Genomic DNA, 16,197 nt, shown 5'->3' on the forward strand with positions numbered 1-16,197 from the left:
TATTAGTAATAGCCCTATTTACAAAATATTGTAGGTTAAATTTCTTAGTTATTATGAAATTTTAAAGAAAAAGAATTAGGTTGAATGTAGATTAAATAGTTTTTTCCAAATGGCATTTTTCCATTTGTAAATACACTTTTAAAATGTTGGCAGTCTGACTATGCTCTCTAACTTTCTTTATTAATAGATAAAAATGTGTATTTTCTGAAAATATAGAGCACCCTGACATATGTAGCAGTTTCAAGTTAGTGAACTTCTATATTGTTTAGAAAATCACAAAAAAATTATATTCCATAACCTCTTGGGGGTGGTAGATTTTATTTATTTATTTTTGTTATCAAATAAGTCCAGCTATCTAACATGATTCTAAATCTAAACTAAAATAAAAATCCTGCCATATGTTCTGCCAATGTTCTGATTTGTTGGTAACATTTTTATGGTGATTAGTTTTTTTCAATTTATACAATTAAAAATGATATCACATTTATTTGGATAGCAATTTTAAGATCTTCAAAAATAGCGCAGACTAATATATGTGTTTGTGGTGTTTCTTTGGAATGAAGTTAAAATGTTATGTATTTCAATCTTGATTAGGAGAGTTTTTATATAAAATTATAGCAACATATAAAGTATTTTATGGTACAATAATAAGTATAGCGCAGTTAGATAAAGCTTCAAAATTATCTTTTAATTTTCTATTACAGCAAATATGACCAATAAATTTCACAAAGAAAATCATAATTATTAAAATAGCTGTTATTAAAATAGCTGTTACATTAAAATTCCTATAACATGGTTAGTCAAAACTGCAATAATACTATTACAAGTGTTATTTTCTTTATTGAAATATATGCTAAAACTATACATAAGGTGCAGTTATTGTATTATCTTTATTGTATGTTAATTTTTCTTTAAGGAAGTTTTCCTAAAATGTTTAGGAGAAATTGATAACAATATTCATTTTAATGACTAATTTCATTCTTAATAACTAATTATAATAAACAATAGATTTTTCAAGTATAACAAACTCTACTTTTTGAGATATTAACATGTAAATAATTAAAGTAAGTCATATAGAAAATAAGCAGTGATTATCAAGTTATTTATATTGATGGATATACTAAGATGCAAAATAAATTTGCATTAGAGAAACCATCATATTAAAAATGCTTTTTATATATCTTCTTTAGATTAATAAAAATGCCTCATTAAATATGTGTATGTTTATCTCTGAAATATATTTCTAATTTTTCCAAACATGAAAATTGAGTGGTTTGAAAACTGTTCATCTGTGTTATGCCACCTGCCCTATTTACATTTTTAACAGTTGAGTATTTGTTAACTGATCTCATAGACAGCTACATATTTTGCTGTTTCCAGATGGATGAGATGGAATACCATGCATAACTTTACATTTATCTTCTTTGAGTGTCACCTTATTTGCATATCAATTAAAATAATATCTGTATTAAGATGGATAATGAAAATTATCAAATTTACATGATGTGACTGCAGTTTGCTAAATTTCCAGTAGATGCCCCCAGAGACCAGTCAACTCATTGGACATCTTTGAAATTTAAAAAGAGCTTTTTTCATAATGAAATGTTTTTTTCTTGTTGTATTTTGAAGTACATGGAAAATAAATTAAAAGTCCTAAAAAATCTCAATTCTCCAGTGGTTATTACACAAAAATATATGTGAGTGATAGTGTATTTCTTAGTGTTAGTTCTTAATCACTCATACTCAATACTATGACTAACAATTGTTAAAAACCTAAATGTGTAAAATTAAGAAAAAATGCTTTCGGTTTCCATTGTAATTCTATATGCTTTTCACTCTCTTCAAATATAATTGATATTTTTTTCTTTCTAACTTCTCTTTCTTTATATATATTTATATGACTAAGAGAATGGCATATCTTTGTTTTAGCTTTTGGGAAAATTTTATTCTTTTCACAAAAAACTATAAAACATACTCAAATTACTTATATGGTTTTTATCAGTATGTGTATGTCAAGAATGTATTTTTCCCATTCTAATTATATGTAATATCTACCTACACTGAAAAGTATGGGTAAGAATAGTGACTCACACACCTAACTCTGGGAAATGAACAAGGGGTAGAGGAAGGGGAGGTGGGTGGGGGATTTGGGGTGACTGGGTGATAGGCACTGAGAGGGGCACTTGGCGGGATGAGCACTGGGTGTTATGCTATATGTTGGCAAATTGAACTCCAATAAAAAAAATTAAAAAAAAAGAATAGTGACTCACTTTATTCCATGGAAATTATATTAACTGAAGCTATTTAAGTATTAATTTAAGAGTCAACGTAATTATCCCGTAGGTGATTCCAATAACGTTTATTCCTACAGTATGAATGTAAGACTGTTATAACTGACACATAGATAACCCACTAGTGACTTATAAATATTAACTTAATGGAATAAAAGTATTATCCTGACTTTTGATTAGATATTACATATCTTTTGAGTTTATCTTTGTCAGATTAAATAAAAATTTTATGATCTTGTTTTAAAGTATGATTTTTCATTAAACTTCTTTTGAAATGATTTACTGTATATGAAGCTTCACCTTGATACAGTATTTGAGTTTGTCCTATGAAGAAAATATGTTAAATATATTAATCATATATTTGAGTAGTTGATAATTCATTTGATTTTGACAATCCATCTAATAACTAATATAAATACCTAGAAAAGAAATAAAATGAGCTGTTATATCTGTTCATTCCATTTATTCATGTTTTTCATATCGGTAAAAATGTGTGCTTTTTATCCTTTTATTCATTTGTCTTTCTCAGTGTTTTTCTTTTATTAGACTTATGTATCCTGGAGTGACAACCACGTCTATTTACTTTGCTCCGGATAGATGCTACTGTCTGCTCCCTCACTTCAAGGAAGGGAGCTCTTTAGGAGAGTCACAGAATGACACTACTCTCTTTTCCCAAGCCGGCATAAACATAGATTAGCATGGACATAGGCAACAAATTTCAGATTTGAGAATTACATTGTAATTGTCCAATTATGACAAATTCTGAAACAATCAATGCAAATAAAGAAAATGCACAGAGGAAGGGAAAGGAGAAGAAAAATCAACATCAGATTTGTTGATGTAATAGATGTAATAGAAGACAAAGACAAATGTATTACATTTGTTGATGTAATAGAAGTGCAAAGCCAGGATTTGCACTCAGAAACCTGGATGTGAATTCCATCCAACTCTGCCCCTTATTATTTTGTATGACTTTGTCCTTCTTTGGCAAGTCACAACCTCACTGAAGACAGTTTCTTTGTGAAAATGGAAGTATTGCTTTGTAGAGTTACCGTGTGTTAGAAATTATGTCTACACAGTGCCTACTACAGCATAGGCACTCTTTAAATAGCCACTCAGAATGTTTTAAGGCAGAATTTTAAAACGATATAATATCTCCATGACTGTTTAACAGAAAGTTCCCCATCTCTCAGCGTCTCCACATGTTCAACTGCTAGGAGGTTTTGTCAAAGTGGCCAGTTTTACATTCTGCGAATTTATAGATTTTTTTTTTTTAAATCTTAGATTCATTTAGGGTCATTTTTATGTAAATTTAAAATGCACAGAATCTCCTTTGAAGAATGCCTTTAAATAGTAATAAAATCCATATGAAACAGATGACTACTGAATTCCATTCCTAAATTCACTCTTCTCCAACTGCATCCCTTGGTTGGAAGCAGCATCAGCTCTCTGCGATGGCAGACATCTTCCTCGGGGTATAGATTCAGAGTCTGGCATATCCAGGAGTGTCACAACTTCTCCTATGAATGGCATGTTTTCTGTCAGGAAAACTCTTCTCACATCTCTACATAAATTTTACCAGAATTCTCAATTTCTGCCCAGGATAGTGACTTTTCAGGTCAAGGAGATTTTTCTTCTGATGCTTACAAAAAATAAGTTTTAATTTATACTAATATCGGTTTTAATATACAAGTGAAACCAAGATGAAGAACTTCGTGTCTAAATAAGAAAATAATAAATTTGAATTCTATCTGTATATTTATTTGTGTTTGAGATTTTATTTGTTGATGGATGAGAGACACAGAGAGAGGCAGAGACATAGGCAGAGGGAGAAGCAGGCTCCCATGGGGAGGCCAATGTGGGACTCGATCCCGGGTCTCCAGGATCATGCCCTGAGCCGAAGGCACACGTTCAACCACTAAGCCACCCAGACGTCCCTCTATTTGTGTTTAGAAAAATTTTCCTTCCATAAAGCAAGTCAACATTGCCTATAATTCTATTATGAAATATAAAACCTGAGAAATCCAAATATAATGGTGGAAATTGATGCACCTTTTTTTTCAGATGGTCAGTTCATTTTAATAAAAGAAAATTATTTGGTTAAAAGAAATAATTTGTATTAACTATGAAGATTTCAATAGGAAATTATTTAGCAAGTCACTAATTGCTCTTTCTTGCTTTCAGATTAGTATTGAGGCTTAAATAACGACATACATGTACATATGCATGTGTGCACACACACGGATGTGTATATAAAATTGAGATTGTATCAGTATAGTTATTCATGCATTTTAAAATACTTGTCTATTTGAAATCTCTTCTGCAAAGAATGATCTTTTTAAAAAATGTACCAGAAATTTTAAAAAATTGATATCAGTTATATATCATGGATGTTTTGAGGCTGAAAAATGTCTTAGAAACCATTTTAATGCAATTCCTTCTGAATCCATTCATGTACTTTGGTCACAGGCAGCAGAAACTGATTCTGACTAAATAAAGTAAAAAAAAAATTTTTGGAAGGATATTGGGTAATCAAATGAGTTTAGGGAGAACCCAGCTCAGATGAAAAGGACAAGACATGAGACCCTGGGTAGGATCTCGGTAGCAAGGACTACTTGGGACTCTTGTCAGGATGTCACTCCCAAGATGACTGAGCTCCAAAAACCTACTAAACCTTTGTTGTGTTTCCTGCCTCAAGATTCAGAATTCTGGGGGAGGAACCCATTGCCTTAATTTGGGTCACTGTGGTTAGAAAATCTTGGTTAGAAAATCTTTAAAATCAAGCCCCTCTAAGATGGCACACAGTGTGAGAATGGTCGTTTCCAGAAGTTTGGAGTGCTGCCACCTGTGGAAGCGGAACTAGATGCCCGGTGGACCAAATCCCACCAAAACACCCTCCTCACTTTCCAGGCGAAGGAAATAAGGCTTCCAGAATGATTTTCTGTCAAGAGTAGAGATTTGAGATTAGAATATAGACGGCCTCCCAGCTTATGTTTATTTTTATTGTTTAAAGTCAATGTTCTGGGATCCCTGGGTGGCGCAGCGGTTTAGCGCCTGCTTTTGGCCCAGGGCGCGATCCTGGAGACCCAGGATCGAATCCCACGTCGGGCTCCCGGTGCATGGAGCCTCTCTCTGCCTATGCCCTGCCTCTGCTTCTCCCTCTGCCTATGTCTCTGCCTCTCTCTCTCTCTCTCTCTGTGACTATCATAAATAAATAAATTTAAAAAAAAATAAAGTCAATGTTCTAACTTTTATTATTTATAATTTTCTTTTCTTCCAAGGCATAACCATACAAAGATGACTCTTCTTGTTTGAAACAAGGCTGGATTTTCAGCCTCTCATCCTCAGATCTTCTGTATTTCCCCTACAACCTACCCCTCCTCAGAGGCACCACTTCGGTGTCACTTAAGCCTCCTCACCTAAACCCAAGCTCATTCTCTTTCCCCCAAAATGTTCAACCTTTTGTGTTCCCTTCCTTAGCTAATTATCAATTAGCTCAAAGCCTGGTTGTCATCCTAGATGTTCCCTTTCTTCTACCCCTAACACCTACTCACCACTCGAGAATTGATATTTTTAGCTCTTAAATATGTATTGAATCCACCTGTGTGTGTCCATTTCCCCACCTTCGCTTTGGCTCAGCCTCTGTGGCCTGTCCTTTCTGGGACCACCAGAGTCTCCCATCTCTTCGCCCTGTTCCCAATTCTACCCTCCTCCTGGCCAATCTCGTGGATCAGGTATGAATTTCAGAGTCACAAGCTCAAGGATCGTAAATTGAAAGCCTTTATTTTTTTATAACTTAATTTTAATTCCTGGCCCTGAGCCTTGATCCTCCCTAGTGTAAAAATCTAATCTTGTCTCTCTCAGGTTATGTGAGTCCAATTCAGTGATTTCTTAGGTTATTCAAGATTCTGACACCTTTTCCTCTCACCTGATTACATAGAAACAACACAGTCCTGGTGCAGGGTGGAGAGGAAGAGAGTTGCAAGATTTAGCAAATAAAAATACCAGATATACACTTCAATATGAATTTCAAAAAAAACCCAACAACCCTTTTTTAGTATAAATAGGTCCCATGGAATATTTGGAGAATACTAATACTAAAAAAATTATTACTTACCTTATATTCAAATTTAATTGGACATCCTGCCCAGTTTTATCCAGAAACTCCAGGGCTGGGGGTTTGTCAGTATTTACTTTCATTTTTTTTTTTTAAGATTTTATTTATTCATGAGAGACACAGAGAGGCAGAGACACAGGCAGAGGGAGAAGCAGGCTCCCTGCTGGGAGCCTGACATGGGACTCGATCCCGGGATCCCAGGATCACGCCCTGGGCCGAAGGCAGATGCTAAACCGCTGAGCCACCCAGGGATCCCCAGTATTTACTTTCAGACCTTAATCTAGGACCTTGCTATAGACACTGAACTTGTCCATCTAGTATCTCATTTCCCCATTCTTATTTGCTAATGTAACTCCAGTTTGCTTGGGAAAGCAATGTGTCCAAGAACAGGCAGGTTATTTGTTTTGCCAGTCTCCTTGCAGCAAGGGATGGCCATGTGACAAAGGTCTGGCCAATGGGACCAAAGTGAGAATCTACTAGCAGTTATAGGAATGCTTTATTCCCCACCAATAACAAGGAAAGACACATCTGGTGCCACCCATCACCCCTTTCTTTTTGCCTTGAAGGTGGACACAGTACCGGGTGCTATAGCAACCCTCCAGTGACCAGCAGGGGACAAGCATGAGGGAAAGATTAAGATAATCCCAGACACATTGAACTTGCCAGGCCACTGAATCAAGGCCAGCAGATGCCTACCTTCAGGCATCTTGTGCTGTGCTAAGTGGAAACCTGCTGTTCTAAAGGCACTATGAAACACATTCTCTCACTTGTAGTTGGATGCATTCTATACAGGTGTCCACCTCTGATGCACTCAATCCATCCTTTTCTGTCAGATCTGGAAATATGCTGACCTGACTCCTTTGATTGCTCCCTGTTGCTTCTTATTCTCCGAGTTATGGCTATGTCCTCCTTCGATCCCAGTGGGCAGCCCATACAAGAGCATGTTAGCACACACCTCCTTGTTGTGGCCAGTGACATTATGACAGATACACCAGCCCTCTCTTTCCATTAACTTTTGTGTCATACATGGAGCTCACTAGACTGTTAATGGCATTTCACCTGTACCATTCAGGAGCTATGGGAAATTACAGTGGCTGCTTCTGGTCCTCTTCTACTGAGAAACTGAATTTTGCTATACTTGTGAAGGGGCAAGTAAAAAGGAGGAGAAGGAGAGGACATGGCCTCACTGCTCCTTCTTCATATTCTCCTCCTTCTTGACTAGAAGGCAGAAACAAACAAAATTCTGTTACCTTTTTACCTGCCTATCATATGTTTTTGGTCTCATACAAGATGGTGTTTTTTGAGCTTTGGGCCTGGTAATATGGTTTACTTATTCTCTTTGTGTATAAATCCTACTACAATAGGTGCTGTGTGTATCTGGCTGCCAGATAGGGGAGGGTAACAATTCAGTTGGACACTCCATCCAGATGGCTTTTCTAAACTTCAGGTTCATGGAGTAATGACTCCATTTCCTAACCCAGACCTTTCAATGGCTCTACCTCCATCTCATTCCTAGCTTGGAGTCCAAACTTCTTACCATGGCTTTGACGTCTTGTCTTTTCTTTTAAAACATCACTCTCACCACTCCTCTCTTCACCTATCTTAATGTGTCTTGTTTCATGCCTAAGTTGATCCACTGAGTAAGAAATTCTTGGTAGATGGAACATGGGCATTGTTTGTTTGTGTGTTTGTTCAATTCCATAGATGAATCTGTTGCATAGCCAGGAGCTGGAAACCAGTATGCAGGACTTAAAACTTCTCAGAACATTTTCACATTTATAATTTAATTTTGTTCTTAGAAGAATCCTGATATAGGTACAGCATATATTGATATGCACACTTTGCAAATGAGATGAAATGCAGTCCAAGGAGTTTAAGTAGAACTGGCCTCAACCTTGAGTATTCTAACTTCTAGGCTGTTTCCACTTCACATTGAAATTTTTACTGCTGGTAGTAGCACATTATGTCAGTTGCTCTAAATACTGTCTCCTAACTTTTAAAAAATGTAATATAATTAGTAACTATACGATTTGGCTCCTGATTGCTCATTAAGTGGAATAATAGCCACCACACAGCTGTTATCCCATAACCCTGTTTATTTTCTGTATAGTACTTTTCATCATCTCACATTATTTATTATTTGCTTACTTATGTGTTAGTTGTGTTCTCCCACTAGAATACAAACTTCACAAGGAGAATGAATCCATTCAATCTAGAACAGTGCCTTCCACTTAGAAAATTTAATAGCTATTTGTTGAATAAATAAATGGAATATTCATTTGTCACTTTATCTTCTTGCATTTGATTTATTATTAAATTAGAAGCAAATTAGTAATGTAACAAATAATTACCTTATTCCTAACTGAAAATATTTTTCAAATATACTTAGTAATAGATTTTAGTAAACATTTTCTAGCCAAACATCCAAGCATGAATGAATAAATGAATGAACTTCCATAACATACAATGAAGCCACTTAATATAGAGTACATTTTTAAAATATTTAATGGCATGTTTAATTTTTTCTTGGCATGTTGGATTTTTTCTGTTTTGTTTTACTGGGAGGCTAGTACATCAAGTACTTGTGGACATTGTAATTGCTGTGGTCTGGATGTGTTCCCCCAAATTCATATGTTTAAATTCTAATTCCCAAAGGTGATGGTATTAGTAATTGAGGTCTTTGGGAGGTGCTTAGGTCATGAGAGCTCTGCCCTCATGAATGGGATTAGTGCCTTATAAGAAAAAAAGGTCTCCAGAGAGATCCCCAACTCCTTGCACTATGTGAGGATACTGTGAGAAGGTGCCAACCATGAAGGAGGAAGAGGGCCCTCCCCAGAACATGACCATGCTGGCACCTTGATCTTGAAATTCCAGCCTCCAGAACTGTGAACAATGTATTTCTGTTGTCTGTAAGCTACTCAGTCACTAGTATTTTGTTCTAGCAGCCAGAACGGACTGACAATAGTCGGTTCTGAGCTCAGCTCTGGAACTGATATATTTATAATGTAATTTTACTAAAATGACTACATTTGAGTAGCTCCTGGCATCTTTCATTAAACTGAAGTTGTTCATTTACAAGTGTTCGAGGCAAAGAGCATTTTCAGCTTTCACTCAGGAAAAAAAAGAAAAAGGCAGTGTGATTCAACCTTTAACTTAGAGAAGAAAAAACACTGCACAGATTTAAAGGATTAAAATAATGTTCTGAGCGTTGGGTTTCTTATTATTCCCAGTTACCGGAACTCATACAAGAAGAACATTTGTGTGGACATGCTGCGAGATGGTTATCATAAGTCCTTTACTGAGCTCTTCGCCCTGATGCAGAAGTGGGATGCCCTGCAGGAGACTGCGAGAGTTAGGTCCCTTTTCTGGATGCAGAGACCCCTGGAGGAGCAGCCTGATAAGCTGGATCACTTCTACCACTACCTGACCAGGGCTGAGGCAGCTGAAAGGAAAGGTGAGTGGACGGCCTGTGGGCAGCAGTCCTGCAGAAGCCAGAACAATGGGCCTGAGGGAGGATTCAAAACATTAAGAAGACACCTTAGCACAACTCCTTCTAGACACCTAAGCATCTTTATGGAATACATGATAGGGAATGCTGAACCACAAAGCTGCCCAGACACAGGGGCATCCTGCTGATGTCTTTCCAAGCCGGGAAGACAATACATAGCACCTGATGACATCTCCAGAATTTTCCAATCCATTAAAATCTTTTGTATCATGAATTACAAATCTTTCCATAGTTTTAAAAATATATAACCTGAATTTTGACTTTTACTGATGAGATACATTCAAAGAGTATAACTTGAACATTATACAGATTTTCTAGTATTTATGTGATGGAATTTGAGGGTCTTATCTATAAATCCTACAGATTTCAATCAGAAAATTTTTATTAGTGAATAGTGAGAAGATGCAAAAAGCCTGCAATTCACAATTATGAATTAAATTGTTTACTTTATATTATCCATCACATTTTTCTAATAAATTCCTTTTTTTGTATCTTAAGATTTTCCAGAAAATCAATGTTTCAAGTACTGAAAATATTTTAATCTCTCCTATAATTATACTGATATTGTCATGAGTCTTCCTAGTTACATATTAAGAATCAGTCATTTTAGGTAATCAAAGAAAGGAAATCTTAAAAGTTGATGTGGTCTAAATTATTAATTTCTTCAACTTTTTGTGTGAAAAGACCATAGGACTCAAAAAGAAAAGCTCAGGGCCAAACAAGGCCTATATTTCATTTTAGGGCTTTCTATGGGAAAATAGAGTATTACACAACTTTTTGTCAATCAGTGCTACAGTGGGGAAACTTATTGGGGACTTGGAATAGTACTAGAGAGGTAGCAAAAGTCTCTCACCCTCTATAGTGGAGTTAATACATGTTTCCCATCAGGTTGTCACCTGGCTTACATATAGGAGATACACAAAAATCCTAACAACACAAGTGAGTGTGTGTGTGTATGTGTGTGTAGAAAGGAAGTGAATATTTGTATTATGAAAATTATTGAACTTCAGGATTGACTTTAAAAATAGAATACTTTGGTGAATTCTAAAATGTGACATCTAATTTCTCAAGAAATTAATTGTTATAAATAAAAAATGCTATTGTAAAAAACCTACATTCTAGCTTCAGCTCCAAATTCTGAAGTGATATTTGCACTGAAAATAGAATTGAACAAGATAAAATTTCCCCATTAGTCATTTTTTCTAGTTGAATTCATCATACTCACTAAGTGTTTTAAATAGAGGCTCCTTTTGAGTAGCATAAATATGAGCCAAATACATCACTTGTTACAAAGTGTCTTAAATATGAAAAACTTGTCATAAAGCATTTTGTAATTATAAAGAAACTAAAATGCTAAGTAGTCTATTTTAAGGTAGAAAACATTTTAATTTTTTATTTAAGATAAGTAACTAAACATTTTAACTGTTTCTCCAACCTCAAAAGTTAACAAAGTGCAAACTTTATAGTAGTCAATATTTTATACATGTTAGTAAAAAAAATATTTTCTTTACTGGGTGGCTTTATCATATGTTCATCATAACTAAGTTGCATTTGTTAAGTGAAATAAAACTACCTCTTGCTCAGAATAACTCTTCTATAAGGTTTTCTCCTTCAAAATGCAGTGGCTTTTGCCTGGTTGCAATATAGAAAGTTAAAATTATTGCAAAAAAACATTGTTGAGAATACTTCAGCTGAAGTACATGTGAATATTTGTATGCTTTAAAAAATTGTATAATGTTTTCACATTTAACATATAAACTTTATTGAGGAAAGGTTGTGATATGAGTTAAAAACATCCCAGAAAATGGGATAGACACCTTCACTCTTAATACTTTGAATTAATCCTAGATCTTAAAGAATGCACACAGGTGCACACACACACTTAACCTAGAATATAAAAATCTGGTGTCTCAAGATTCTATCCTCTATGGTCATGGAATGGAATATGGAATCTGAAAAAAATATTCCTGAAGTAGCGTATCTCTGAGCATTCTCATTGCTTCTCATTGGAAACACTATCATTCTAGGGTCACAATGAAGTTCATTTAATCAAAGCTATGGCACTAACAATAGTCATCTTGGGTCAGTTCTGTCTCTTGAGACTTACAGAGCAGGAACCTAGATTTATTTAAATTACTCTTCAAAACATCACTTGCTGTTTTATAGCACAGAAGTATTTAAAGTAAGCCAGCCATTTCTTTTTTGATTATTTTCCATTTGTTAAGATGGATTTTTTGGTCCCTAATAACATTTTTTATATTACCCATTGTTGTAAATCATCTCTGTACCATCTGTAATATTATGATTAGGGCCTTGTGCCCCATGGGGCTGGAGAAGAGATGGCAATAATGGTAATGGGCAACTGAATCAATAGATAATTCAAACATTATTTACACGTGACTTTAAATTATTGTTAATGGTTAAGCAGCAATTTTTTTCCTAATAACATTTATTTAAGATACCCCAACTGTGTTCTATACAAAGAGTCTCCAGGATCTTTCCAACGGTTTTATGTAAAGCAAAACAAAAATAATTATCTGGCAAAATAAGTTTGAGAAACACCAGGTGAATTAACATGGATATTAAGTAGGTTGGTTTATCGCGGGACTTACCAGAGCCTTTAACATAGTGATGCATAGTGTGTGGCCACTGAAAGAAGAAAATTAGCAACTACATTTTCCAATTTATTTCACCATAGAATCTCCTTTTTTAGATAGCACAATGAATACTGATCTAAATAATAAACCAACAATAAAAATGTTTTTCATCTTGTAAATATCTGCTGACAATTCAAGTAAGTGGTCTACAAACAAGGAGATAAGGCTGCTTAGAATGTAAAGGGTACAGTGCATATATTTGGATTGTTCAAAGATTCAAAACTTGAATATATTCCCTTATACTTAATGCTCTGAAAAATACCCCATTTTTTCTGTAGAAAAATAGCTTAGATAACAAGTGGTTTTTAAATATGGAAACGATAGCTAACACAACTTGTTCTAAAAAAAAAAAAAAACGTGAAATATTGGAAATTTTTTTCTGATTACTGAAAGTCAGAAAAATTATTTGGGGATCAATTTTTCAAAAACTCTTTATATAACTTTTTGAAAATGGAAGATATGGAATGCTTTAGACTTTTAAAAATCATAATTCTCTAATAACTATAAAGATGACAAAGAATATAAAACATTACAAAGCACACTTTAGTGCTCCATTCACTTTAGGTAGAAGGTTCACAATGCAAAGATAAAACATAAGAGAAGTCAGTTCTGAGATGAGAGTATTTGTTTCAAGTAATAACTCCAGTTACTCACTGCTTTTTACCTAAACTCATGCCTATTGTGAGTAACCTTAAACAGCAGAATGGCTCTCCAGAATCCCCAGCTCCTTCAAAAAAATATATTAAAATAGAGAGACAGGGAGACCTCTATTTTTTTTAACTTTAATGTTTAGATATAACTCTTATTTTGAGATAAGCCTTAATTTCCTATGAAATTATGAAGCAACATGTGTAAAGGAATGACTTAAGTTTCAGAAATTTCTTTTGATACATTAGAATGACATGTATAGTTCTTGAAAATTACCTTTTGTTGTAATCAACCTCATTTCATTTTTTTCTGGGCCTTTTGATTTTAGTCTTATAGGAATACTACTGGGCAATGTATAAATATTTTTCATAATTGTAGCCCTTTCAGGAACATTTGAGTTGACTCTTCTGATTGTTGTGAATAATTAATATCAATAAATTCTAATAGATAATGATTGTTATTATAAAATCCTTGGAAGAGTAATCCAGAAGTTACCATATATCTACAACTGTGCTTATAACACAGATGCAAAAAGACATAAAAATTATGAATTTGTTCATATTTACCAATAAAATGGAATTTACGGGACTGAGGCACAATTTATTAACACACAGGTTTTTGTCCAAGTTTATTATTGACTGCAGTTTAAAAGACTAATTCACAATTTATTAATGTGCTTTTTGTATACAAGTAGGTCAGGTGCCACTTTAGGGAAAAAGGGAGGGTTTAAAAACTAACAACTAATAAACTAATAACTGAGTGAGAAGGATGACTAGTATTAGTTCATTTTCAGCAGAAAAAGATATTGAGAAATAGAAGCATAGAAATCCATTCTTTGTTAGCATGGCTAGTAACTTGTATCCCTGGAAACATTGCAGAACGTATATGAACCTTATAGGGTTATCCCAATCCCCATATTATTATATCAATAAGCTCGTGATTATTTTTCCTTCTGAGTAAAAATACTCTATTTCCATATCTTATCTGCTTTCTTCATTAGCCCCCCCCCCCCCATAGTTAGGAAACATTGTTTTCTCTTGAATCTAAATACTTTTCAAATCTTTAATGGGAAAAGTACTTGATGATAACACATATTCATTTCTTGCAATAGACCTGAGAACAGTGCTAGTACATATTATCCTGTCTTTTGTCTTAAATAGTCTAGTGTTTCAACTAAAGAGTATGTCAATTTCTTACATGTTCTAAGTTTTCAGAAAGATTTTGGTTGCTTTTTTTCGTGTGCACATCCTTTAACGCAACTGTTTTAGTGGTTAAGACGCATTAATTTAATTTTGCATTTCCATTTTTAAAATAGCTAATCCTCTTTTTAAGGGAAAATAAATATCACTAGTTTGGTTTGCCATTTGAAGGGACAGGCCGTGAGATATTTTTCTAACGCAGCTTATGTTTTTCTTTGAAGAATACTTTGAAGACGTCTATAATAACTTGTATGCACTGGCCTGTTACTTCAATAATTCTGAAGACAAATGGGTAAGGAACCACTTCTATGAGCGATGTTTTAAGATTGCTCAACTGATCAAAATTGACGGTGGGAAGAAGGAAGCCGAGGCTCAAGCGCACATGGGACTTCTCTTCGAGGAAGAGGGTGAGTGGTCATTTGTCAGGCTGTCCTGGTTGCTTTGGAGGATTCAGAGTCGGTGCAGCCAGAAAGCACTTGGGGGTTGAGAAAAAGACCTGAGGCGTTAGTATAAGACTGTAAGTTGTTGCAATTAAAAAGCAAAGGTGTGTGACTTAGGGGCTCCGCGAAAGCGTTCCTTGCAGTCATACGTCCACCCCCAGCGCCCAGGCTGGAGTTCCCAGCAGCAGCATCACCAAGAGCAGGCTGCTGCCGTACCCATGCACACGCGTCTGTCAGTGCCGCGTGCTGTAGGGCTTGCATTCCTTTCCTTTCTTACAGCCCTCTCTTCATTTTAACTGGATTTCTTGTGTATGAAAATGGGAAAAAAGGAAGACATACTTCGTGATTTTCCTAGCGCTCCCATACCCCCTGTACCCCCTCTATAGTTTAGATATCACTCCATCGTGGCTTTATAACAATTTCCGAAGGAAAGGTCCTTTAAAAGTAACTTCATAAGGTTATCTTAACGCAAGCCAAAGTCTAAAACAGCAACAAATACCGTCAAAAATACATTTTGTATGGTGTTTTACTAAAGAATGCAAAGAGAAACTTAAGAGTTAAAATTATTTATGGAAGGAATTGTAGGTAGATTATATGCAAAGAAAATATATGAAAAGTTAGCATGAATAATGCTATTTCTTTTCTCAAAAAAACTGTCTGATTTTCCACAAAAATTTTAACTTTGGCCAAACAGTTAAATAAGAAAATATTGATTATTTTGTGGGTAGGACTATATAGGACACTGCAAAAGGTAAAAATTAATATATAAATAGAAAATTACACATCGCAATCTACAACATGGTAGGTGCTAGGAGGCAGTAGATGGTGGCTCAAGGGCCATCTGGAGGGCCATCTTCAGTAACACCAAAAAAATTCAGAGAAGTGAGAGATCATAGACTAGATTCAAAAAAGGCAAAATGGAATCAGCAAGGACTGGTGGGGGACTTGAAAGATGGGTTGAATTTAGGCAGGTAAAGAAGCAGGACAATCAATTCTGTAAGAATGCACTACTAAAGCATAATTAGAGGAACTGGTAGGAGGTGCAACCTGTTTAAAGCAGAAAGTGTGTTTCTGAGCAGCGGTGAGAACTAAAAGTGGCAAGGCAAAATAGGAACACACCTGCATTCAGACTTTGGGTTTAAGCTTCATGGCAAGGAAAGGATAATATTGCTATAATTTGACAAATTATTTGTTAAAACATTTAGCCTATTGTTAAAAGTAGAGTTTCGTCTTTCAGTTTCTTAAAATGGGATAAATTGTGGGGTGCCTGGGTGGCACAGTTGGTTAAGCCTCCGACTCCTAGTTTCAGCTCAGGTTGTGATCTCAGGGTGGTGAGA

The 16,197-nt window shown here is 35.0% G+C and overlaps 1 protein-coding gene across 1 annotated transcript in view; it reads left to right on the plus strand.

Moving 5' to 3' along the window:
* The window catches only part of TTC29 (tetratricopeptide repeat domain 29), a 168,545-nt gene that overhangs the window by 29,550 nt on the left and 122,798 nt on the right, over positions 1-16,197 (plus strand). The window contains exons 5-6 of the mRNA XM_041737971.1: positions 9,639-9,862; positions 14,642-14,827. Coding sequence (XP_041593905.1) covers positions 9,639-9,862; positions 14,642-14,827 — 410 coding nt within the window. The remainder of the gene's footprint in view (positions 1-9,638; positions 9,863-14,641; positions 14,828-16,197) is intronic.

The sequence above is a fragment of the Vulpes lagopus genome, chromosome 23 (assembly GCF_018345385.1).
Source record: "Vulpes lagopus strain Blue_001 chromosome 23, ASM1834538v1, whole genome shotgun sequence".
NCBI lineage: Eukaryota > Metazoa > Chordata > Mammalia > Carnivora > Canidae > Vulpes > Vulpes lagopus.